The 27,813-nt window shown below is 39.3% G+C and overlaps 1 protein-coding gene across 4 annotated transcripts; it reads right to left on the bottom strand.

Annotated features, from left to right (window-relative positions):
• Window positions 1–1,541: 1,541 nt before the first annotated feature.
• On the bottom strand, window positions 1,542–27,263 carry RFT1 (RFT1 glycolipid translocator homolog). 4 transcript variants are annotated; one of them, XM_083429180.1, is made up of 13 exons: window positions 26,993–27,261; window positions 24,592–24,677; window positions 23,565–23,681; window positions 22,295–22,484; window positions 21,667–21,768; window positions 20,334–20,468; window positions 17,232–17,310; window positions 15,375–15,425; window positions 14,432–14,562; window positions 12,488–12,632; window positions 10,177–10,282; window positions 5,653–5,902; window positions 1,542–4,993 (listed from the first exon to the last, which is right to left on the bottom strand). In XM_083429180.1, exons 1-13 carry the CDS (start codon window positions 27,053–27,055, stop codon window positions 4,826–4,828), a joined length of 1,623 nt encoding a protein of 540 aa, XP_083285306.1. In that variant the 5' UTR covers window positions 27,056–27,261; the 3' UTR covers window positions 1,542–4,825. The 4 variants fall into 4 exon arrangements, with proteins under 4 accessions (XP_083285306.1, XP_083285308.1, XP_083285309.1 ...); XM_083429182.1 differs by having other exon boundaries at window positions 24,597–24,677; window positions 26,993–27,247; XM_083429183.1 differs by lacking the exon at window positions 24,592–24,677 and having other exon boundaries at window positions 26,993–27,247.
• Window positions 27,264–27,813: the final 550 nt, after the last annotated feature.

Below are 27,813 nucleotides of genomic sequence, written 5' to 3'. Positions count from 1 at the left end.
TCATTTTGAAGGGCTTTAATGCAAACTTCTTAATGTAGCTATCAGAACAGCATTTTGTTAATTAATCCATTTGCTCAATTACTGTATTGCTGCATTCCTCTTCATATTCCACGGCTTTTGGATTGAAAAATTAAATAAAATGATGGAACTGATGGCCATGAAATAACTGAACAGTGACAGATGAAGCAAATTAATAATAGGAACCTTCTCACCTCTCAGTTTCATAAAACACATTTCCTTCTGTCCAACATTCAATTTTTATAATAATATTAATTATTATTATTAAGCCCAAATTTCTTTTCAGACATATGGCACAGAGAAAAGTCTGATAATCATGTTTTACAGGTCTGGAAACAAAATACATGAAATTCAATGCTCGTTCCTCATCCCCTCCTTGGTCTACAGCCTTCAAACTCCTTTACCAACTCACTTCCATTGTCCTGACTGCAGAGAGTCTTTTCCTCTTTCCTCAGTTTCCTTTCACTCTTGTTTATCTAAGCTCTTTGCCTTTCAACCCAGTATCTGCTCTGTGTTATTTCATGTTCTTTCCATTTAGAACTTTAGCCTCAGTTCCATAGCTGCCCACAGGATAAATACTTCACAGCCCTCCCCCAAACTGTTTAAACTGTTTTTCATTTTAAACTGAAGAGCCAGTTTCACACTGGAGAGCCAGCGTGGTGTAGTGGTTAAGAGCGGTGAACTCGTAATCTGGGGAACCGGGTTCACATCTCCGCTCCTTCGGGTAGTGATAAAGCAGGATATCAAATCCAAACTCTTCTTCTTCTTTCAACACTCCAAAGGGGGGGATCCAATACAGTCTCTTGCTCTGCCATCTGTGCAAGTATTTCTCCTTGTGCAATTGCATGTTCTTCTCACATCTCCTCTCCCTAAATCTTTTCTGGGGACCCCCAACCCTCTGGGGCAGATTTTCAGTGGGTGCAAGTCACATGCATGGGGAGGAGGGGGGGGGAAGTCCTACTACACAACTGGAAACCTTAATGCTAATAGGATGTGGTAGGTGAATGCCTCCCATAGTTTACAGCAAGAGTGGGGAAAATGTTGTGACATTAACATATATGAGAGTGTGCTGGAGGGGAAATAGTTAAATAGGTTGCACAGACAGGAACCAGGGGGGTGGAGTCAGTGGGTCTATCAAATGTTTGGAATGCTGTAAAAGTTTTGTTTGTGTCTGAAATAAAAGACACTATTCTTTATTAATTGAAAAGCTGACTGAGACTGAAGTGATTTTACCAGGCAGGACCTGGTTGGTGGCAGCAGATTAGTGGTGTACAGGTCAATAGTCCGTGAGACAACTGGGGGCCCCGTACGAACGCCACAAACGTGACCCTCCAGATGCTGCTGAACTACAATCCCACCAGCCCCAGTAACTATAGCCAGGGGTGATGTAAGTTGTAGTTCAACAACATCTGGCCTGATTCCCATTTTAAGGAATTAAGAGACCATAGTTCCTTTATAGACCACAGTTGCAATCTTTGGAGAAGGAGATCTATATGAACTACAAAGAGTTATCAAAACAGAGCAAGATTTGCTTTTTTATTATAATAAAATTAAGACAGGAAAGAAAATAGAACCAGACTTGCCTTCACTTTCGGAATATAAAATATTCCAACTTTTTGTTTTATAAGGCAGAGCTTCGATAATACATTTTCAGATTATATCAAACTTTGGAGAAATGTTAAAACTAATTCCAGAGAGGCAGTTTGTGTTGTTTAGTCTATCTTGTAGGATATGTATTTGCTGTGGTATGAATTTTTGTAGGTAAGATTACATGTGAAAATTAATCAAAATTACAACTCATGCAGTGCCTACACATGACCCTACAAGGCAGAATCAAGAGTGTGCCTGCAAATGAGTCAATGGGTCAAAGATAGCAATGAAGAAAGCATCTTTCAACACCATACATTTAGCAACTGCCTCACAAGTTGATTGACATTTGCTACCGAGTGTGCTTTCCACTAGCACTTTTACATTCACACACACCCAAGTTAGCAACCAAAGATGTTTTTCTTTCAGAAGTACAAATTTAAGGGCTTATTTAATTTTAACATTAATTTTTTTTTACTCATTTTGGGTCCTGCATCACAGTCTTAAGCACGTTTCTCCAGAGGTATATCCCATGGCATTCAACAAAGCCTGCTCAGTAGTGTGTTTAGCATTACAGTGAAAAGAATGCAGATTTTCTAAAATCCAGCAACCCAATAGACAGACAATTTTAACCAACAACAAAAAAGGAACAGACCCATTTGCTTTCATTAATCACAGCTTACAATCACGGGTATGTTTTGGCCCCCTACAACTTTACTGCATTATTAAATGCATATCCCTGCCATACAGATAACAAACAGTTGCAAACTCTGGAGACAAATTATACATTTAACTAAAAAAAGGCATTGACTCTATAGAAACCTTTTAATTTGTTTCTGACATTTTTTGAAACAGTGAATTGGCAATGTATGCATACTTATGAGCAGAGAACAGAAGTCAATCCTGATTCCACGGAACATTTCATGAACATGCTGGAAAACGTATATTATAAAAAATACATTCAATTCAACAACCTTTTGGTTTAACTGTTAACATTTTGGACAACTCTTCAAGGCTGAGGCCTGATCTGTGTGAATCTCACCTAGCAACAGCAAGCTTCTGTACTTCCTGAGGCTAAGATTGGCCAAAAACTGTTACCTGGCAACAGCAGAATAATCAAGTCTATTGACTAACATTGGCCAGAAAAATGTCTCTTCAATAAGAAAAACAACTACATACCAAAAGTACTATTTGTCAAAACAGCACATACTAGATGTGCCCCTTAAACTAACACAACAAACCATTTCCCCAGTACAAGATGCAGTAAAAATGGCTATTTAAAAAAAATACCCTAGCATAGTCCATAAAAGAAAAATGCACAGCATCTGTCAACATGCTACTCTCTTAGCAAATGTTTAACTCATTCATAATAATAATAATTTCCCCCAAATTTTGTATGGACCACCCTCAAATTATGTCTCCTACATGTCTAGTTTTCAAAACAGACAGCTGAACCATTTTCTAATTGTAAATCATAGAACATACTTCCTCAACCATAGTCTCATTATACTGCAGAATATGATTCAGCTGACATTCTTACCATATCACACACACACTTGTTATAGTCTTGTTCAAAATTTAGGTGTGATGAGGCCTTTATAGTGCAATCCTATACATTGCAATACCTCAAGCTGAAGGAAATAGGAACAGTCGCTTTTAGGCTTGATTTGTTTGCGTTAAACAAAGTAAGAGATGTTTATAGTAAACAGCTATGTTCTTAATACTTTTCAAGTTTCAGTTTTACTGACAACAAACCTTATTTGTCCATATATATACTTGTAATACTGTATCCTGGCTTTTGTTTTTACCAATTCTCCAGATAATCTTCCTGTTCCCCTATAAGGCTTTCAAAACATTACCTTACAGCAGCCCTCAAAACTATTTTTAAAATAGTTAAGGCATCAATATATGAAAATCCTGATTTTAAACGAGGAAAACTCTCCTATGCTTATTTTATGCCTCTTCTATCCATTTTTACTAACAACTGCTTTAAGAATTACTGGTAAATCATGATATATAGAATACATGGAAAAAAAATCTCATTTTCTTCAGAGGTCCCAATGTAGTTAAGGGGTTTGCTGCTATGTGCTACAAATAGCACTTTTTACAGGGGCCAGAGATGCTTGTCTTGATTACAATAATCTTATAAGGGCAGCAAAAAAATTAATTTAAATTCTTTTATAGTGCCTTCCAGGCTCAGGCACAATAAAGTAAAGCAATTCAATCCTAAAATGCGCCATAGTGCAACAACAATTTTGCATGGCTACATGACATTTCAGACAAACTACCTATTAAACACAGCAATCCAGCAAACTGAAGGGTGTTTTGATGAGGCAGAGCTGTCCCATTCACCACGTTCTGCATGGTTGTCCTGGCATGGGGGCCGCCACCTCTCTCAAACTCCTGGCTGGGCGCACCTAAACTGCAGGTAAGCAAAAGATACCAGCAGCATATACCTCTCAAATGGGGCATTCTGGTTTGTTACCAGAAATAGGCCTAATCCAATCTCTCTGCTGCACCAGCCTCATGCTGCTACAGCAAAATCCACCCCCCCCCAAAAAAAAAAAACCTTCTGCCCTGGCCAGTGCAAATAGCTGGACTCCAGTGTACTTAACTATTTTTGTGTCTTGGGATTAGAATAAAATTTGGGAGTAAACTAACTGTCAAGAGTTAAGAAGCAGTCAGGTGATGTGCACCTCCAGTCTCCAAAGTATATTACAGTTCAATGTGACATTAGTGTAGCATCACAATTGTAATGCCCAGTACTTTCCAGCTACTAGCTTCTGCAAGTGAGGATTATGCGTAATATTTGCATTCATATACCGGGCAGCAGTAACCTTCCACTGTAAACTTACCAAGTTGCTTGCCACGGGTATAATTTTGGAGTTCTGAACAAATGTATCAGCTTAAATTGCTGTGAATTACCTTGTTACCAGTTGTGTACATTTCATGGACAGTATCACCTGTATATTATAGTAGTTACGTATTTAATTCTCTGCATATCTCCTCCATAGCAAATATATACATTTCATATACAGTCATACCTCGGGCTGAATGTGCTTCGGGACGAGCGCGTTCAAGTTGTGCTCCGCGGCAACCGGAGCGCCGAAACATGACCCGCGGACACGGGTTACGTTTGCTTCTAGATGTGAACGGGGCTCCGGAACGGATCCCATTCACATCTAGAGGTACCACTGTACAGATATTAGCTTGTACACTATTATTCTAGCACTTCTTTGGTATATCTTGACAAAATGTGTTTCCTAACAAAATGGATCAGCTTGGTCTCTGTGAAGAATATAGTGGCAAGAGTTGCTATAAAACACAGTGCTCCCACAGCAACGTGAATTAACCTGGCCAGCCACCCTTTATCACAGCAGAGGAACACCTACGAAGAAAGAAAGACAGAATGTTAACTTACTGTTTTAAGAAATATATTATTTTAAGTTACGGTTCATGCTCCGATTCAGAGATAAGACAGACCCGGTAATTCTCTTCACAGTAATGTGAAAACTAAAACCCAATAAAGCCTCCCTGTGTTTATAAGATAGTTTAGGTAGGCCAAACAATCACATAAAAGCTAGTTTAGGTTCTGCAAACTTCTGTCACTCTGTTTTACGGAATGGTGTTCCCTCAGAGACTGTTCATTAGCACCTTCATTCGTGTTTCCACCAGCAATTTTATTCACCCAAGCATTTGAATCATCAGCTCACTCATTCATGTCTACTGATTGCTGCACCTTTATGAGTTTTATCTTTTTGTGTGTGCATAAAAATAAGTTGTGCACTGCTATGATAAACTGAGTGAGAAGCGCTGGAGAAACTTTTTAAATAAATAAATAACACAAAGAAAGAAATAACATTTCAAAGCGTTAAAAAATTAATTCTCTACATGTGGGTATGTTTCAATATCTTATGCATATCTGTGGATATGCTCTGTGTACATCATAAACCGGAACTAACTTGCGGGTTACTTAATAGCAAAAAAAGGACTACTTTATTCACTTGTTCTGGCAGAACAAGAGCACAAAGAAAAAGTACTACTCACCTCTGAAAAGCCCGTGGCCACTCCGCAGATGACATAAACAACCAACAGCAACGGTGATATAAGGAGGCCCTTTAAAGGCTTGTAAGGGCTCTGTGCAAAATAGTTGTGGATGTAGCGAATGCTGTGTGCGATTCGGATCCCCATGTTGAAGCAGTTTGCAAAGATGAATCCTATGCTGCCTTGCCAATAGGTCAAGAAATAGGACATGCACAGAAAAACCAAAGACAAAGCGAGCATGACAAAATTGTACCTAAAAACAAAACAAAAAAGGAACAGTTAGTATGGTTTCAGTATTCATCTTCTACAAGCCTGACAATTTGCTTTCTAAGATGAATGGGATGGAGGAGGAAAATTCATTATCAATGGTAAAGAGCAGCAGACCTATATCTAGTAGCATATATGTTAAATCTCAATTGTTAGTAGTTAAAGAGATTTGTTTATGACTCATCAGCAAGTCACCAATAAAAATCTTCCCGTATCTATTAACTCAATGGATAGCCATAGATGATCTACTATATACCAGCTTCCTATCTGCAATATGAAAATAACAATAGAGATGTATCAACTCCCAGCCATTGGCTCAGAAAGTAAGCTGAGCTACCTGCCACCGGCCCCACCCCCAAATTAGAAATAGATTGGCTTATTTTCTGAACTAATATGACATTCAAAAGTTGTCCACTTTCCCCCTAGCCTCTTTAACCAGACAACGTATCCATCTGAGCAAAAGCAGCAGTGCCCAGACATAGTAAGAGAGAAAGAGAGAGATTCAATCTCTTCCGCCTGCTCTTCATAATCATAATACCTTGAACATTCCATTTCTGTCTACTTTACAAATATAACCACTGTTATACCATTGATGTTATTATACTATATTGGGCAAAGAGGCAGGATATTACTTTCAATATTTTTATATATGAAATTGTGATTATTGTGACACTGAAGATGTAGATTAACAAGTAATGGTCAAAACACATCTAAGTCAAAAAAAATCTAATATTGTTACAAAGGACTTCATGTTTGTTTATTTTAGTGACACAATAAGCTGTTTTTAAATATAATTATGTTTTTACACTGATATATATATATTTTTAATACTGCACTCCCCAACTTGGTAGTTGTTCTTTCAGAGAAGGGGTAAATTTGGGCACCTGCTGCCACAGAAAGACTTGCCAACTTTAAAAGTGCTGCATTATATCTGGAAGGGAAGAACTGGGAATACATGCTTGTGCACTCCTTTCAAGCTGAATCACTTGACGTTATGTGACATCAGGTGAATGGCAGGTAAACATACCATTGTTAAGATTAAACATGATTAAACTACTTTTAACTGAAAAAAAACAGTAAGTTCTGATCTCCTCCTGCCTACCTCAGAGAAAGGGGGAGGGGAAAGATAGGCACATAAACCTGGGGTTTCTAATTCTAAAACAAGGTTGTGGAACCCTAAGCCAGGAGTCTGACTGTGGCCCTCCATGGAACTCTGTCAGGTTCCTGGGAATCTGTCCAGGCCACAGCACTCACCACAAACATCATTAAAAACCCAATATTAAAAACAGTTTAAAACAACTCCTAATCACATAAATACATATGTTGGAGCCTAAAAATGTACACCTCAAGTGTATATTTAAATGGTTATTTGGTATCTCTTCTCATTTCAGCATTAAAGATTTCTTCAGTTAAATAGCTACAAAGTTTTATTTCTAAAAGGAGGTGCTCATAAATTCTTGAGAACATTGTTTATCAGTGAGATTACACATGTGATAACTAGAGCAGCTAGTATCAAAGTAACACTGATTATGTTGAAGAGCAGGACAAGGGTCTTAAAATTACTGTCTCTCAATATTTATTTTTCTGCTCTGTGGTTGCAGGCTTATAATGGTATCTTGGGATGTCCCAAAACAAAAGTAAGCAGAGGTTGGGTGACCATCTGTCAGGGATGCTTTAGTTCAGATTCCTGCATTGCAAGGGGATGGAACTAGATGCCCCTCAGGGTCCCTGTCAATTCTACAATTCTATGATAGTTCAGAACATCGTCTTCCCCTTCTCCATTTACATTTAACTTGCAGAAATATTTCCCCAAGACACAAGATCCCTGCATATTATCCCAAACTTTATTCCAAATGAGTTCATATCTCTACTTGACACACAGTTGTACTACGTCAGACGGCTTCATTAGTTCACAAAGACACACATGTAAAGGAAATGTGAGCTAATAACTAATTCATGAAAATGATAAATGAGGATAAGTCAACATTGTACTGATCTTCGTCTAGAATGCTGTAATGAGCATCTTCAAGGATGCTCTCTTTCACTAGAGGATACATTTGCTGGTGCTGTAGTTTCCAATTAATCACATCTTACAAATCCACAGCCTTAAAAGTGCATTGTACTTGGGGGGAAAGCAAATTTAAAATGAAATAACAAAAAAACCTCTCTCTCACTCTCTCAGTTGCAGTGACAGTGGCCAGCAAAGTACATTGCATTACCCTAAATATGTAACTCAAAATCTCAAAACAGCATGGTGCTCAACATTTGTTTTCAGCAAGGTGAGATTTCTATAAAGATAGGTGGGACTTAAAAGATCCTTCAGCTACTGCAACACAGAAGGTACCCCAAGCAAACAGACATCTGTAGAGCATGGCATTAGAATCCACACACTGAAGAGCTGCACTGAAGAGATGGCTCACAATGAGGCCAACCACAAGAAGAAGAGGAGGTTGGATTTGATATCCCGCTTTATCAGGGTAGTGAGTCTCAAAGCGGCTAACAATCTCCCTTTCCCTTCCTCCCCCACAACCAACACCCTGTGAGGTGAGTGAGGCTGAGAGACTTTAAGAAGTGTGACTAGCCCAAGGTCACCCAGCAGCTGCACGTGGAGGAGCGGGGAAGTGAACCCAGTTCACCAGATTATGAGTCCACCGCTTTTAACCACTACACCACACTGGCTCTCCAGGAAACTATGTCACAAGCTTTATAGGTGCTCTTAGCTACCTGTGCCCTCCAGTAATATGCAGCTGTGTCAGATAGAAGCTAACTCAAGGACCACCTTTTTCCATATGAACCTACCCAGACCCTGAGATCATCTTCTGAAGCTCTTATTTGTGTGCCTCCTCCTTAAGAGGTCCAGAAGATGGCAACACAAGAATGGGCCTACTCTGCAGTGGCTCCATCTGTGGAATGCTCTCCCCAGAGAAGTTCGCCTGGTGCCTTCATTATACACCTTTAAGTGCCTGGCAAAAATGTTCCTTTTTAACCAGGCCTTTGGTTGATTTGATTGACATCCTATGTCCTTTTAAAATGTGGTGGGTTTGGGGGTGGGGCTTTATTAGTGTCAGGAACGTGGCTCACCAGTGCACAGAAGAAGAGTCAGACTCAGAAATTGAGCTAAGAGGGACAGACTGCCGATGAGAACTGGCTGACAGTCGAGAAAGGGCAGTTCGACTACCCTTCCAGAGGAAGACACTGTTAGCTCTCAAGAAGAGGAAGAGTTGGAAGGCAGCCAGAGAACTGCTAGGCAATCAGCAGATAAGCAGAGGTCTGAGACTGTGTCAAGTGAAAGTGCAGAGGGCAGCCTCTCAGTCCCTTTTCTGGATAAGAGGAGACTGGATAAGAGGGCAACAGAAGGGCAAGAGGGGAAAGGTGGGAGTTTGGCATCCTTCCTGCTGTGGGAGGGGCAATGATTCAGACTGACCAACTATCATCAGTGCAAGCAGGCAAGAAACCATGTTCTGGATGTGTCTTTTTGTTAATAAACGTACATAAAACTGCCAGAGAGTCATTACTTCTTATTGGGCTTGCTTGCCTGCCAGAGATCATTACAATTGGGTTGGTTGTTTTTATTTTTATTATGTGGTTTGTGGTTTTATATTTTGATTTTATTATGTGAACCGCCCCGAGACCTCTGGGTATAGGGCGGTATATAAATTCAATAAATAATAATAATAATCTAAGTACGTAAGGAGAATCCGCTGGATCAGAGATGAGGCCCATTTAATCCAACACTCTGTTTCTCACAGTGGCCAACTATGGCAAACCTACAAACAGGACCTGAATGCAACAACATTCTCTCTTGTAATAATAAGCACACTTCTAGATCTGTAAGTACATATACTTGAATGTATATTATTATTTGAACATAGGAATTTTTTTAGTACCTACTGAATTCTTTCAATGCTTTTTATAGAATGCACCACTTTAAATCCCATTTCCTATGACAGTGGACAAGTCTGAACTATCAGTTAAGCAAGAATGGGAGAGTCTAGTCAGATTTCGATTTCAGAGAAATACCTATTCAAGAATCATAACCCACACCCTTCAGAAGGTACCCAGGATTCCCAACTACATAAGATATTCAAATGTAAGCGCTTATTCCTCATATCATTACATTTTCTAGCAATGGGACACAGCAAGCAGTTATCAGGCACATTATTCTGAGGTGTATATTATATAAAATATCCTCATACAAAGTTACATGAAATCAAAGAAAAGCTAAATAATAGTATGGAACTATGGCCTTTTTAAACTCACCTGTCCACTTCTTCTTTACACATTGAAGCAAATGTAAAACATTCTGTTACCCCATTAACAGCAAGCAGCAAGACATATAAACTATAGCAACGCAGGAGACTTGGCCCTGAGAAAATATTATGACAAGAAGATTAGTAAAAGGAAACCCCTCATTGCTGAGATCTGTGCATTAATGCAATTTAACATGTCATTAATGAATTATAACAGCATCAGACTGTCAACTTGCAATTGATGTAATTTTTTTTTAAAAAAAATCATGCTCAGAACAAACTATATCCCTACTGTTACTTGAGCAGCAAGGCACAATGGCCAATATCCAATGTTAGTAATACTCTGAGAAGGTCCATTTGTTTTCATACTCTGAGCATGACTTAGTCGGAAATCACCTACAGTAAAACATTTTGTACTAAGTCACGGACAACATTTAGAATTTTGTCCAGGGTTGTTGCCACTCTTCTGGTGGGTTATGACAAGCAGTTCTAAGACCCAGTCTAGAAAATGTTGCCCTTTTTTGTTGCATTTATCCAACCAATATGAGGGAGACTGGAGTAATTTATTACCCCAATACTTTGGAGAGCTCCTTCATGTCTTTCCCCATCCCCATATCACTCTTGGAATCTGCAAAATTTGATATATGTTCAAGAGAGGAAGAAGACCTTCCTTTCTTCTGCTTTGTTACCTTCCACTCAGTCACCTGGTTTCACAATTCAAATGGGCACATGGCCTCCTCCCTTTTCACTTCAACCATGATGAATTATCACTTCTAGATGGGTACTTTATTGAAATAAATAATGGAAGCACAAAAAGTATATTCCATCTGATACCACTGTACCCAATTCTGACTGAAACTAGGGGCATGCACCAAATACAAAATTCAATCTCAATGCCACTTCAAGAAGTGAGTCAATTCAGTTCAGACTGCTTTGGAGGACACTCTTCACTTTGTAGCTGAATCAGAACTTCACTTTAGAAAACGTGAAGCTTCATGCCATCCCATTGACTATAACGGGAGAATCAATAAGCACTGACAGCTTATTTGCTTTATTCACAGAATAGGATGAAACTGACAGAAACAGTAGCAGTTTGTGAGTGGATGAAGCCTACAAAATATCAGAAAAAATAGGTGCAGGGATGTTTGTGCAAGTAAACTTTAAGTTTTGAGTTTGCTTAACAGAGAGTGAGTGTGTGCGTGTGTGTGAGAGAGAGAGAGAGAGGAGAGATGTCACGGGGAAATTGGTGAAATGCACAGGGGATGAGTAGTCGCATTTAAAATTGATATTGGAAGAGTGAAGATGGGATCTGCTCCTTTGGGAAGAAGGGTGAGATAGAAATTTTATTTACTTCTCTATTTTTTGATAGTGCTATCAATCTCAAAGCTCCTCCTCCTTCCCTCCCTGGCATTTTGCTTATATGGGGAGCTGGGGGGAAAGTGTGAATTTTAAAAGACCCAGTGTGCCTCTGAATTAGGCCTGGATGTTCAGGAACAGTCTGATTAGCTTAAAACCAATCTGAAGGGCTTCTGCTTTGCTTCAAACAGCTACCAAATCTCTCCAAAGCAGCCTGATTCAGTCTGGGTTCACGATTTCTCTGAAGCGAGTTCACGCCCCTAACTGGAACAGGACAACAATTCTTACTAGGAACCCTGCCACACAGTTTCAAAGGCCTTTTTGAAGACAATATAGCAGCTTTGCTAATACAGATTGATCTTATGCATGTTTATCTGGATAAATAAATGAATGTAGCTGCTGATTATTTCCAGTTAACTGTTCTACTGATAATTTTTAAAACTACAAAGCTCAAACTGCATGCCAGGAAGCCTGACCTAAGACCGGTTCTGCTGAGAAGCAGCATATAATATAATATATAAAATGAACGTTCCTCTATTAATCAGTATTGGATCAATTTTTTGAGGAATCCATCTTATCTTCTTTTTAGAGCTTTTAAACATTTATATCCCAATATTGTAGTGATTACTATCTTCAAGAGGGCTAAGTACTCAAGAATACAATGATTAACACTGCTGAAAAGAGATGTCCTGTTTCTCTCAGCACTAAAAGTGACATGCAAAATGTCATACTGCAACCATCCTATATTGCTCTATACATAATGAAATTTCCGAACACAAGGAGAAGCCCCGTTTCTGAAACAGACATCATAGGGCATGCAATGTGAATGGATCGGATTCTCTGTGTTAGTTCTTCCATGTGGATATAGTACTTTCATGTATGAAAAGCAAACTGAGGAGGCTTCCACAAAATGTTTGATGCTTATGAAGCTACTTTTCAGAAAGGCAGCTGCGATGTGACATTACCTGATCCCAAACTGAGCATTGAACCTCCATAAAGATCCAGTGCCAACTGGGAATATGCATAACCAAAAACTGTAATAGTTAGGCCAATCAGAAGCACTAGTTTCAACAGTGATTCTAATACAGCTGCTGCCATGGAGATATCATCCTAAAAAAGAATTGCATTCATTTAATAGGCAAAACAAAACAACATATGCCAGATTACTGTGTTAAACTTATATGTGGAATAATTAGATTTTACAATTCACTATTTTTACTTGGCTAGTTAAAGGCAAATTATAATAATTTTCAATAATAATTGTAGACTATTTGTGTCTAGAAGTATGAACATATTCAATAGTAGCCATATTTATATATCAAATGTGCTGCAAGTTCCAGACAAAACTTAATTAATCTGCAGAAAACCCTTCATTAAATAGAAGATCAGGAAATGCCTGAGAATCTGCTGTGACAAAGGAAACAGGTTGACAAAAACTAGCTTCTAATGCATCAGAGAAAACCAAGAACACTAAACACTTCTGGTAAATTACACAACAGTATGCAACTTCTACCTCTGCAGAAAATAATAACAATATAAAAAAAGGGATCATACTGTATGATATAGATACAGAATATAGTTCCTGAACTAAAACTATGCTTAACGAGAACATTTGATCCTAAACTCATCTAATACTTTATTTACAATACCCTCCTGTGAGATATATGAGCATACCTTAGCTTCTCTACTAAAAATAGGCACAGCGTCTCTTTAGACACTAATAGCTCACTCCTAACCACAGTAAGTGGGGACGCGGGTGGCGCTGTGGGTAAAAGCCTCAGCGCCTAGGGCTTGCTGATCGAAAGGTCGGCAGTTCGAATCCCCGCGGCGGGGGGCGCTCCCGTTGCTCGGTCCCAGCGCCTGCCAACCTAGCAGTTCGAAAGCACCCCCGGGGGCAAGTAGATAAATAGGGACCGCTTACTAGCGGGAAGGTAAATGGCGTTCCGTGTGCGGCTCTGGCTCACCAGAGCAGCGATGTCACGCTGGCCACGTGACCCGGAAGTGTCTCCGGACAGCGCTGGCCCCCGGCCTCTTGAGTGAGATGGGCGCACAACCCTAGAGTCTGTCAAGATTGGCCCGTACGGGCAGGGGTACCTTTACTTTTACCTTTAACCACAGTAAGCCCCATTCAAATACACATTCTTCAGTTTCCCGAAGTCCTTCTTTTAAACCATAGACCCCTCCAACCATATAATTTCAGTAGATTGACAAATACACACACCAGGACCACGGCATTATTTAAATTTACTGGTTTGTACTCAACCAACATTTAATTTCAACAGTTCTACTGTGAGTAGATATTCGCTGAATACAACCCATTATTTTTATTTAGTTCTTTATTTCAACATGCATACTCGTTCTATGATACATCTTACTCAAGGCTACTTATGAAAAAAAAAATATTAAAAACCATTCTTAAAAAATGAAACAAATAAGACAACAGCCATAACCTTACCATCTACTTATCTCTGATAATGGCTGCACAATTAACTTTTATTCTCACTTTATCCCCCATAATTATCTGTCAAACCTAGTATTTTGAAAGGATTTTATCCAATGGTACCCTGATAACAGAAAACTTCTTAGTTTAGAGGAGGCTTCTGTCAGCAGAAAACAAAAGGTCACCCCCATATATTCACGCTTCCCTCTGCAGCCCCCATCACATCCCCAAATCGGGTAGAGAGGACCCATCAAAACAGTGTGGGATGTTTTGGAAGTGAAGAAAAGGGGCAAGCAGGGGAAAATAGCCTCCTCCCCATCAACAACATTGGCTCCAACCCCAGGAATTATTCTATTTGTGTAAAATGCCCAGTGAAAGTTGGCATATACTTATTTTAAATCAGTAAACGTTATTTATCCTTCGCTTTAAATGTACATTTTCAGACTACTAAACAATGAGATTAATTTACCTGTTTTTGAAACCTGGTATCTTTTCCGCGTTCCAGAACCTTAGCAAAGTAAACATAAAAACTCTCCTCTATTGGCAAAAATATAAATCGAGCCGTCAGAGAACCAAGGTTGTTCACTATGTCATACACTCCTTATAAACAAACAGAAACATCTAATTAAGTGTTTAATAGTAAAATTATTGCTTGGTTTAAAAGAAGGAGGGGGGAAAATTAAATGGATGCAGCACTAAGGCAACCGTTCCAGTGGAAACATTTCTACAAATGTAGAACAAAACAATTTCCCCACTCTTTCCGCGCCCCCCCCCCCATGCATTGTTCTGAGGGTTCTCCTGGCCCTCCAGAGTGGAGTTGGTGGTGTGAAGGGTACATGGGGGTAGAAAGGGTGGTGTGAAGGGTACATGGGGTAGAATGATGGAAGGTCCTATTGCACTAGCAAGAGTCCTTGTGCTGGCTTCCACTAGCACAGGGGTGTCCAAGAGGTCAATCTACCGGTCGATCGCGGGATGCCCTTGGTCGATCCAACCACTTTGGCTCATCCTCCCCTCAAATAGCTCAACAACTTTGATGAAGCTTTTCCAAAAAAAAAGCTCAACAATGGGTAGATCACTGCCAGTTTCTTGGAAGTTGGACAGCCCTGCACTAGCAGAAGAGGTAAATCACTTTTAAAGTTCCAAACATAATTAAATGCATTTCCATATTCAAATTAAAAAGAAAGCTGCCGCCTTTGCACTTATTTTATAGCCATTCATCTGCAGACGTACCACATTTCTAAATGAATGTGGAATCAGATTACCATTTGCTGGCCTTATTCACATGAATAAACTGTGGTTTAAAGGAGAGCATGAAAGCATGCTGGTTGCTGCAAACAAGCCACAGTAAGTAAGCCAAGAACGCTTCTCCCAATTTCAAGAACCAAGGCGATGTAAAAAAATGTCTTGCTTACCCTGGTCTCCAAAATTTAGCACATTCAGGAACGTCATGACATACCGTTCACCTACGAAAGTAATACTTAATATTAGTATTTATTTATCCTTCTATTATACTTACAAGCGGTTGCACAACAAGAAATTTCAAACTTATCCTGAGTACAAGAGATGTCGGACCCAGTGACTGCCTTTCAATATCACAAAATCAAAGAGCCGGCAGCCATCTTGGAGGTCATTTACTCCCAGCCTGCTCAATGCAGAATCCGCAGCGCAGGATAGCACTATGCTGAATCTTGTATTCCAATTTCTCAAAAGTTTCCTTTCTCCTGCGAAAGAGGCTTCCATTTTTTTCTGCATCGTTCTCAAGGTACTTCAGAATTTCTTTAGGATTTCTGCAGATTTCTCCAGGATTCTGCAGCCTCCATTTCCTGACTCCAAAATATCTCATAGGAGACGTTACCACATGATATCTTCCCCATAGCTTTTAACTGACACTTGTGAAGCTGGGGAAGTTGGCTGCAGACATCAGTACACTTCCCGATTTTGTCTTAAATGGAAGAGCTTCCTCTAATCTTAATATATATATATATATATATATATATATATATATATATATCTGATTATTTCTTTAGAAGTAAAAAAGGCATCACTTTAAAAACAAATAAACAGTTTTCAGGCACACAGTAGGCAGTCTGCCCACCTGCTTGCTCTTAAAAGGAAGCCCAGCTGTGGAAATCAAATGAACTTTAGGAAGTACAGGCACTTGAGAAGGCTGCAAAATATAGAATGAAAGGACGGATGCTAATAAAACACACCTTGACCATCTCAGAAGATAAATACCTGCAGCAAAAAGCCTGTGTTCTATCCATAAGGATTTATCTCCCTTTTCTTTGGTGTTTTTTTCTTTTTCAAATCTACTTTACTAAACCTTTTAAATATAATTTTCAAATGTGGTTCCTTCTCTTATTAATTGGTGGAGAATTGTTTTAAAAGGATTTTTCAGGAGGATGCAACTGCAGCATCCTTGAAAGATAACTATCTAGTTTCTGCTTAATTATCTCCAGTATAGGAGAGTTCACCACCTCCTAAGGCAGTGGGTTCCCCTGTCAAAGAGCTCTTCCCATTAGAAGACTTTTTCTAATGCTTTGCCAAAATCTGCTTCTCAGCAGTTCCATCCCCACCTGCATTTGTTACAGCCCTGCATTTTGGAGCAGTAGATATTTGTAAATGTAACAAGGTAAGAAAATAAAAGAAGTTGAAAAATAAGATCTAAGCAAAGTGAATAATGTAACGACTTTACTATGACAAAACTTCTGAAGCTGTGGAACTAGAACCCTAGGAATGATCTGAGAAGTATCTCAGGTGATAGATACTTGAGAGGGGAAAGGGAGGGGGAGACAGTTTTTGTTAGAGACATCTGATCAATTATTGTTTCAACATCAGCTCGGAGCCAAGTCCAATAATGATTATGAGGTGCTAATAAACTTTTACTGAAGGTTACAAGTGCCAATTGTACAATTGTTGGTCCAGATGAATAAAGCAATATTATATACATACTATGTCATCATTTCACCATAGTGACACAATTCCACTAAGCATTCAGTGCACATTGGAATATTTAACAATGAAACCACAGCATGAAGGACTAAGGAGAAAACCCGAAGTAAGTATATGCCTTCCTAAATATTTTATCTACAACTTTCACATTCCAATGAATATGCAAAACCAAATTGGTATCTTTCAACAACAAACACATTTCTCCTAGCTGTCTAAGCCCAAGCTATAAAACAAACAATTCTGGAAACCGCAAAATATTGGGGGTAGGTGTTTGCAGAAAGGGGCTAAATGGATGCGGAAGAGGCTATCATACTTACCCTCTGTTAAAACTTGCTTCAAGAATGATTGCTTAAAGAAACTCCATGTCAATTTAGCCTCTTCCCAGTTAACAAATTCCTGAAAGTTAAATAGATATAAAATAACTGTGAAGTATTGAAGGAATTAATACTCCTACGACATCAATATGACCGTTGACTGTGTACAACATGCACGTAATACTATCTATTGCTGGTTTGCACAGGTGAACAACCTTGACATGGCACCCTGAGACATATTCTAGGTGCAAGGATTATGTTGAAATGGCTTCACGTATAAACTCCCATCATGATTTCTACAATCACAGCACTTTGGGAGATGCTACATCACGGCAACTGCAGCAGAACTGCATCCATGGAGCATCAGTTCATACAATACTATCATCCGTGAGAACTCTGACTGGAGGTGGCTACTCAGAATTACAAACCCAATAACCTTTTGGTTCTCTGCTCAGGGCTGTACAAGTTTCCTGTAGCCCACAAGTTGTTACACTGTGGCCCTCCAGGCTGCCACAAAATTCCCTGCACAATTAGGGCAGGCGATAGCTAACCGCCTCAAAGCCATGGTTGGTTCAGCTCCAATACCAGCGCTCCATCATCCAAATCAGACACAGCATACATTTTTGCACCAAGAATTCAAACTAAAAAATCACTTGACTTTGTAGATAGGAACAGTTACATACTCCTCACACACATATCTCAGAACAGCAAGCTTCAGCTTTCTGATAAGCAAAGCAGACAGACATTTGTAAGACAAGGCCTTTTGAAGTGAAAGGTATTTAAATTATTTCAGTTGCCTAATTATACCTTGATGCCATGGCAGGAAGCAAAAAAATATTGATATTAAAGTCTGCTCGAAGTGGTTTCTAGCCAAGTATGCTTTTCGAAATGATAATTGCTTGTTGGTATTTGATCACTCTCAATATTTTTGTGACCATTAAGCTTTACTCTGAAAAACAGTTTTGATGAAGCTTGCATTTTATTATATCAACTGTAATTGAGTAAGTACATGAAAGAGAGAAGCATGCAATTATTAGAAATATTCTTTGCAGAAAGAAAAAAGGCAAATTGTTGCTATTTAGAGTTTTGACTGGTAAACTTTCTGCTGCATTATATTATAGATCTGGTTAGGTACAATTAATCTTATAACTAATCAAATATATAATTCAAGAATACAATCTAATATGCTATGTAATCCTGTACTCTCCTTCTCTTATTCTGAACTGCAATTAATATTTTGCTAGTAAAGTAATCCAGGCAGCTTGGTCTCAGAAATGTATTCTTATAAATACTCATTATAAATAATTCCGTACAGAATATGGAAATTCCTTCTAATGTTATGGCTACTGCTCTGTTAGTTTCCTTCACAAGTATGTAAGCTGTTTTTCAAAACTCCTAACAAAGCAACCAAAGCAGCTATACTTCACTGCCATTTAATATAATTTATGCTTTTTCATAAAAGTCAAGTGTGCTGCTTTTTATCACAATACACTGTTAATATTTTCTTTCACTTCCCTGCAATACCATCCCCACTAAGGAAGATTTAGCTAGGATCAGCTATAGACAAAAGAGGGTCGAATATGTCTACTGCGCTATGAGACAAGAATAGTCTCTGGAGATTTAAATGTAATACTTTGGTTATGTAAATAGGAATTCTATGGAGGAAAATTTTAAATCTAATATTAGAGTAGCTGAAACTGTATTCTTACTTAATAAGGCTAGTTTACAGTAGTTCATTCCACCTCAGCCCTTTCCTCTCTGAAATATTTCAGAGTAGTTTTACAAACTTTATGCAAACCGAGCAATGTCAAGTTCCATTAAAGTTAGAAGGTCTGTTTTCACCTTAATATATTCAATGATACAGAGGCTGAAAAACGGGACCTTTATTTCTTTTCATGCATGGATTTCTTAACTATATTGAATTTAATCTCTGCTCCACAATTTATTGAATGTATTGTGCACCAGACGAGTCAGCATCTTCAATTCATGCAGGTCGCCTTTTATAAATGTATCTGGCACATATAATCAAAATACTGTGGATGATACTGTATTTTTATAGCTGAAATATTAATTTAAGCATAAAGGTTTGTAAAGCTCCTTTTGAGATAATATTTTGGCTTAACGTAATGGAGTAAAAATGTGTATATAGAAAAACCTTATTTCATCCAGAGTGTTGGCTTCTTTTAAACATTTCTGCTTTGACTCACAGAAATAATGTATTATTATGGAATTTGTCAGAAGAAATTACACTACCTGTGGTAAAATGGCAGCAAGATATAGCAAAAGATGTAGGAAAATCAAAATAGCCACTATATCTAACATTCTAAGAAAACGTTTTAAAAACGACAATTACATGGAACTTTAATATCTAGAGAAATTTGGAAATTTGGAAATATAAATACATATATTTAAAAGCTATGCTATGCTAAAAAGAGGACCACACACTAATATAAATTATGTAGAGACTTATAAATGTAATGCAAGAATATTGGGATATGCTGTTCATAAAAATCCACACATGGTTTTGTTAAATTATATATGGGAAATTGTGAGTAGCTGGTGAAGAGAGGCTACTCTATTGGAAATAGAAATATAATAATAATAATAATAATAATAATAATAATAATAATAATAATAATAATAATAAATTTTATTTATACCCCGCCCTCCCCAGCCAAAGCTGGGATCAGGGCGGCTAACAACAATCAAAACAATCCAACATTCTAAAAACTTTTCACCATAAAATCAATCAAAAACAAATTGATGGCAACCAGCAAGCAATACCGGAATAATAGCTTCTAAATGAAAGTCAGTCAGCAAAGTCTGTATATAGACCATTTGAGGTATGAAATTTTAGAAAAGTATTTGTTGTATGAATGAAAGCATGGATTATTTTTTCTAGGCAATAAAATTTAACAGGGGAAATGCTGTTAAAGAGACTTTGAAAATGGCAGCATGGCACTGATTTGATGGCCACTAAGCAAGCCACCTATAATGAGATTCACTATAAGAATTAACTTGGGACAATGGCTGTACATGATCATCATTTTTTCTTGTGTCAAAATTATGAATAGTTGGTTTTTAACATAAAGCTGTTTTACGTACCTCATCTTGTCCAAAATTAGGTAAAATAGATATCATACGAGTAACTGGAAATGATTTTTTGGTTGCTTCAGGAGAACCCAGAAACATCATGAAATACATTATATAGCACAAAACCAGAACGCTGGTATATAGAAGCTGCAAGAACAAAATCTCATTAGCTACACAGCATACCATTTATTGCAGCATTTCCACTTCAGCAACAAAATAAATACCAGTAAAATTCAATTGCCAAGTACTCAGCTCCAGTTCAGACATGATGGCAGCTCCCAGGCTTAAGGCCTCACAGCACTGGCACTGTTTGCATGAACCAGCGCCTCCATGTGGGGACTGCCTAAACTGCAACTGCAGTGGGCCTTTTTCAGACTGCAGAAACCTCATCAACAGAACACAGGTGATTGTGCAGTTCTCACAAGGCCTTTAAGGACATGCAGTCCTAAATCAAAGCACTGAGATACAAGCAGTTGTAGAGGAGCTTAACATGCTGTTGACTGTTATCACAAAGATGCTCAATGAACAATCTGGTATTTTGATGCTCAGTTTATGTATTGCAATTCATAGAATCAAAGAATTGTAGAGTTGGACAGGACCCTGAGTATCAGCTAGTTCAAATCCCTGCATTGCAAGAATATGCAGCTGTCCCATACGGAGATCGAACCTGCGACCTTGGCATAATCAGCACCATGCTCTAACCAGCTGAGCTATCCAGGCTCTGTAGTTACTTCTTGCATTTTTATCCTTACCATTAATCCAAATTAATACAATTAAGAAAATTCTCAAAAATTAGAGCCAGGGTTTTCATGAGTTCTATTACAAGTTCATTCCTGATCCTTTCCACACCAGTTTTTGTGGGGGACTTATATTGACCAGAAAAAGGTCAGCTTCTTATAGTTTTTTCCCTCCTAAATTAACAACACAATTCTATATATGTCTACTCAGTTCACTGGGGCTTACGCCAAAGTATGCAAGTAAAGCGTTGCAGCCTAACAGTCCAAAATAATATTTTCTTTATATGCTTAACTGAAATACAACTGACTTTAAACTGATCTATGCTACAGCCTTACGAACCATGTATAATGGGTCGATTTTAAGTAAACATTTGTTGAATAAAAGTTCATTTGTGTATGACTATGCCCCTGATCTGACGTTATCTTAAGCTAGCCTAATATTGGGATAGAGGTACTAGTAGTGTGAACTGCAACATTGCTTTTATCCATTCCATGAAAAACTGAAGGAACCAAAGCATGGAAGCTATAGCAAAAATAATGTTAATTTCTTCAACTAAAATTATTATATCAGATCAAAGAGACAATAGTAAAAATGGCAGAAATCGTACCTGGGCCAAAGAAAAGATGTAAAGCCCCCAGTGAGGATACGTAACTACTAAAATAACTGTCAAAAAGCATTTGCAAATGATTGAGAGACTTTCAGCAATTACCTACAAAGAATATACAAAAAGCATGTTAGACATAGATACCATGTTCCTAATGGTAATTCTTACATGTGTTGGCTTCAAAAATCTTGTGATCAGGATTTCAAACATCTTTAAGAATGTTTAATTGTGAATAGTGACAAATAGTCTCTGCAATTAAGCCTATGTTCATAAGAGGTGAAGTTTAGTATGACATGTACAAGCCATACTTAAGCTGCTGAGCAAGGTTTGAATACAACACTAAACCATGGTTAAATAAACCATGGTTTAGCATTGTGTGCAAGTCAGACAAATTATTTATATCAGCTCCTAAATCAATACCTAATATAAGACAATGAAAAAAATGTTTTATTGTTGTACATCATGCTCTCCAAATTTAGAGTGAAACTAGCTCTTTTTTAAAAACAAACACTAAACAGCTTTTTTTAAAAAAACGATTCACTGCTTCATTCATCAGTCCATATGTGTGTGTGTGTGTGTGTCACATTAATAAAAACCCAAACAAGAACAATGCTGCATACATTTTACTAACCTTTAGCCTTACAAATAAGTGTACTTGGGCTAAAACCCAAAAAGGTTCACCTAGAAGTTCAATCACAGCGGAAAGACCAAAGGCAACCACTCCAAAGTTGTAGTAAGGAACAGCATTTTCATCAGGAACTTCAAGTATATCTAGCCAGACCCAGCCCAGGAATATAGACCAACACACGCCCAAGGGGACTCTATGAAAGTTGAAAAGATGAGTCCTTTAGACAGTATCACATGTTGTCCTTTTCTCTGCAGTTTTTATAAATGAGCTGTTCTATGTTTTGAAAGCCAGCAGTCCAAATAAAATCAACATCAAAAATATGTTCATCTGTTTTCTGTACATCTGTATTTATAGGCTACTTCTAAGTTACTTATACTACCCCTTAGAATGCATGGGAAATTCATCAGCCATCTTATTATTTATACGCCGCCCATCTGGCTGGGTTGCCCCAGCCACTCTGGGCGGCTTCCAACAAACATAAAAACACCATAAAACATTAAAAACTTTCCGATACAAATGCCCAATTCCTCAAGAAATCTACACTTTTCCATTTGACAAACCCCCAACCACTCCATTGATCTAGGGCAGCTTTTTGCACACAGACTTAGAAGCTACATCAAGCCCCAGCTCTGCTTCATGTAGACATGGTAGTTAATATATGCATTGGATTCTCATGAAACAAGAGTTAAATCCCCAGAAATGCAGCACAGCAGATAAGCTCAAATATTTCATTTGCAGTTTAGATAGGCACTGAGTTATTTACTGGTAAGTATTCCATTTTCTACCTTAACTAAACCAAAAAACTAAAGTGCTCACTCTTTGATTCATTCATGGTATGAAAGCAAGAGGCTGCCCTACCTTTTCAAAAGTACATGTAAAACTCAAATAAATTAAACAGGCACTTCGAAAGGATTTAACCTTTCTGAGATTATCAGAAGTGCTACAAACTGAAACGAGGATGGTCACCTGTCATTCCAGGCATCCTACCTGTTCCCTTAAAATGTAGGAAGCCAAATGAGCCAATGTATCCTATATCCACTGCCTGCTGTAGAATAAAGCTTGCTACAGCAAGTGGAACATCTGCTTTGAATCTTTGAAAATGCAAGTATGAACTCCAGGATGACAGGTGAAACCCTTGCCAGAATAAATTAGGATGGTAGTTTTTTGTTTTTACTATGTCCTTAGACATAAGAGGAGAAATGGGGGAAGGGTTAACTGAGTGAGCTAATGAGAGTAATTAATTTGAGGATTCCAATGTCTTACTTAAACATACATTGTCCACAAAAGATTAAATGTTTTGGTCCAGTTTCTCCTTGTACTTCCACTCAGACAAGCTCTTCGGAATGCCTCTCTGGCTAAGAAAACAACTGTAGAATAAAGCAGCATCAGCCTAAATGTTTTTTAAAAAGGAAAATGAGTAATTTCAGTACAAGGTTAACTGTCAACGAGACAAAAACTTCCAATAATTCCAATAATAAACAGCACAGAAGATTGGGTTAACCAACCAATCCAAATTTTGTTTGCCCCTTATAAGTGGTTGGGGGCAGAGAATGCCAACAGTTACAGTAACATATCACCAAATGCAAAACTATACTGCTGCCTCAGACAGACAAATGTTTCAGCAGTATATTTTGTATCAATTATTTTTTATATGTTCAAATTGTTATTGGCTTTGTTATAACAGTACCATCAAGATAAAACAGCAGCAACAACATAAGAATAGTACAGCATGCAAGCAACTTCAATATTTCAATTCACTGCTAGCGAAAAGAAAAGAAAAACCAGAGAACTTTGCAGTCCAGAAGACAGATGAGATTTTCAATAAAAATAGATATACTGTACGTTTCAAAACTAACATTTGGTGGAATTGGAATGCCCGCCCCAGAAGAACACCATGAGAATATAATAAAAATCAGAGAGGTACACACCACACATCATATTTCAAGAAAGACTAGAAATTACTGAATCTCCACCCAAGTCATAAACTACTGCATAAACACAGCACTCTCAATAGTACTATAGATTTGCATACTAGAGGATGGAAATTCATTTGTCCAAGAAACCAAATCACAAATTCAAATTTGCATTTAGACAACACAGCAGACATTAATTCAACTAAACCATTCAAAATGTCTCTTTGCAGCATCCCTGCCAAGCAAAAAGTTAAGTGGAGTAATTTACTTTGTCACTGCCCAGGTTTAAAAAGAAATCAAATAGAACAGAATATAGTGAGACAAACTGCCGTAATTTGGAATCATGAATCACTCATACCTTAAAAGAAACAGATTACTATTTATTACCTTACATTCACAATGCCAATGATTTCCTTTGAAACATATCGTAGGGTAAAAGCATTTAACCCAAATGTAATGAGGCGGAACAGTATCTGTAAAAAAAATAATAAAAATAGAGTGAAACAGGAAATAAATTTACACCAGCTTTCAACTCATGTAAACAAAATCAGATTCAAGGAGCAACTTACTAATTATGTAAACTGGAAGTCTTGAATACAAATTTTACCTCAGCCATTCACACTAAGGCTGCAATATGATAGATTTATACTAGGCCCACTGAAGCTCTGGTTCATAGGTAACACTAAGCGAAGATTCTTCAAAACCAAACTAAAATCAAAATTCGTCCTCCCAGCCACATGATCTGCAACTTTAAATCATGATTTAGCATTTTGTGTGAACTTGGCCCTGTCTTCCCACATTCCAACCTAGAGTATAACCAGCAGCATAACTCAAACTTAGGAAAACATAGGCACCTTTTCTCTTGTATAATAATTTTGAGCATGGGAGGACAGCCATGTAGACTACACAACTACAAAAATTCTATGCATGTTCCTCTCAGTACCAAGCTAGGCAGGACACTTAGAACATCCCTTGAAAGCACATCAGGGTTGGTTTGATTTTAATTTAGAGCAGGTGAGGAAAGAACAGATTTTCCTCAGGACTGAAGAGTATAGGGAGAAATTTGTTCCTTCCCTGTCCAGCAGCAATCCCAGTGAAAATCTACCTGATGCCATTAGTCCTGGGGGTAATGGTCTCCACCGTGTGCATATATATGGTTGTGACTTGAGGCTTCTAAAACCCGCATTCCTGAAATGGAAGTCACTTTATTATTGCACTCATAACCCAACTTTCATTCAAGGAGTTCAAAGTGATGTACGTGGCTCTCATTATTAACATCATAACAACCCTCTAAGGTAGGTCTGGCTGAGAGGTCAAGGTCACTCTGTGAGCGTTATTGGCCTAGTGGGAATTTTAACCTAGGTCTTACTCAGACACAAGGAACCAAACACTAAATAAATAATCTGTTTATTGATGCTGAGACATACAGAAAGCAAACAACGCAAACATGAATACAGTGGTACCTCGGATTACATACGCTTCAGGTTGCAGACTCTGCAAACCCAGAAATAGTACCTTGGGTTAAGAACTTTGCTTCAGGATGAGAACAGAAATTGTGCTCCAGTGGCACGGCGGCAGCAGCAGGAGGCCCCATTAGCTAAAGTGGTGCTTCAGGTTAAGAACAGTTTCAGGTTAAGTACAGACCTCCAGAACGAATTAATTACTTAACCCAAGGTACCACTGTATAAGGAAAAGCCATAAAATTACACAATTTTGTGTTGTTGATTAACAGCTCTCTCCTATGCACATATTCTGCCACAAGTCACAAATTATTTGAAGCAGTTAACTGAATCGCATGAACTCACAGCTTTCTGAATTTATTCTAACAACAAATAGTGGGCATTGCTGGGAAATTGATGCCCAAGAACATTTTACAAATACTACTTATCCCTAGAGAAGGCACTTTTGTGAAAGATGCTCCAAAATACATGTGAAGGAGGCTGCACAAACCCCATGTATAGAGCATGTCCATACTATACATGTGTGTACTTGTACAGGGACACCAACAGTCCAATAGACTATTGGGAAGCCAATAGTCCTGTTCACATATGGTGAAAAACACCCTTGTGTGATCAGTATGGCAATGCCGTACAGAGACAATACTGTCTGAGGAGATACGCCCATTGGGTGCGGCTCCAAAAAATTCATGCCTCATTTCTTCCACGACCACAAATGCAAAATGGAAAGCAAATGTGTGGATCCTATGCAGGATCATACAAGGGACTTCTAGTCCAACCCCCAGACAGGAGCCCTCTTCCCAATGTGGGACTCAAACCCACGACCATGAGATTAAGAGTCTCAGGCTCTACCAGAGTGTTTCTCAAACTGAAGGACCCAGCTGTTGTTGCACTACAACTCCCATCATCCCTAGCTAGCTGCGCCAGCGGTCCGGGATGATGGGAGCTGAGGTCCAACAACAGCTGAGTCTACCCACTGAGCAAGGTAATGTGTCATCGCCAGCGAAGGGTCATTTCTGCGAGGGAATAAAGATATGTGGATGTCTCTCTCACACACGCACATCTAATAGTTTGGAGCTGGAAACAGGTGACAGGGCGCAAAAGCAAGCAAGCAAACCAAACGCAACCAAGCCACAGGGGTGGCCAGCGAGTCCGTTGCGCAAACCTCTTGCAGAGAGGAGGCAAGCAATTCAAACTGCGGGAAGAGGCATCCATGACTGGGTGGAGAGGGCGTTTCTGAAAACGAGTCACCGAAGAGAAGCCGGGGAAAGGGACGAGGCTAGGGCTGAGCGAGCACCGCCTCGCCTCCGTCCTCTGCCGCCGACGGATACCTGCAAGAGGGCGCTGGAAGAGGCCAGCCGGCTGGTCTGCCGAAGCACGTCCTCAGAGCCCATCTTTGACTTTGCCGCCTCCGTCTCCTCCCTGCCACAGACAAGCCCTCCGCCGCCGCCTCAGCTGGCGCGTGCATAAGGGGAAGGCGCTCCCCGCGGCCCCGCCAGCCTCCTTTCCTCCCTTCCTCTTCCTCTCTCCCTGTCCTGCTACCCGGTGAGCGCCGCTTCCTAGTCGGAGGGCGAAGCCCAACATGGCTCCTCCCCGTCGCGCTCCGAGCGCGTCAGCCCAAAAGGGGAGGACGAGAAAGAGGCGGCCGCTCGGCTTGGTTGCAGCTACGACGAGCCGGGATGGAGTGAGGCAGGAATGCTCTGCATGCTGCTCGTCTGCCATAGCTGGGGAATGCGAGGAGCCACGCTGGCAAAGCTGGAAATGAGCCCCCCCCCCCGTCCACGCCCCATCTTTCTGAAGGCTCTTGGCGCGCAAAAAGCCCGTGTGTCGCCTGCAGTAGCGCCTCTCCCTCGCTCTCCACGCTGTGCCGGTGCTTTCTGGCACGGGAGGTCGGCTGGGCAGCCTTTCTCTGCCTCACCACAGTTTCGGGGCGGGGGTCAAGTTGTTTGCCAGTTGCCTGCTCGTCTTATATTTCCTTATCAAACACACAAGTGCAGGTGCAGCCGGGTTAAGGAGCAGGGATTTCTTTGAATAGCCTTGCACCCCCAAGTGACTGCCAATCATTCCTATGGAGAGGGTCGGGAGCTTAGTGTGCGTTTGTAAAGGGAAGTATTGCAAGGTGCCCTGATAATGTGGCTGAAAGACCCAGGGT

The sequence above is a fragment of the Podarcis tiliguerta genome (genome assembly GCF_965153285.1).
Source record: "Podarcis tiliguerta genome assembly, chromosome: 2".
Taxonomy (NCBI): Eukaryota; Metazoa; Chordata; class Lepidosauria; order Squamata; family Lacertidae; genus Podarcis; species Podarcis tiliguerta.
Note: the sequence above shows the minus strand (reverse complement) of the source record. Positions and strands in the feature narration are given on the sequence as shown.

Excerpts from the sequence above, each read along its gene's own strand:
- RFT1 (XM_083429180.1), bottom strand. The coding sequence starts at position 27,055 with ATGGGCTCTGAGGACGTGCTTCGGCAGACCAGCCGGCTGGCCTCTTCC. Across the intron at positions 22,485-23,564 it reads TTTAATCTTTTGTGGACAAT|AGTCCCCTTGGGCGTGTGTT; the intron begins GTATGTTTAAGT and ends CAACTTTCATAG. Across the intron at positions 5,903-10,176 it reads TGTAAAGAAGAAGTGGACAG|GTACAATTTTGTCATGCTCG; the intron begins GTGAGTTTAAAA and ends TTTTGTTTTTAG.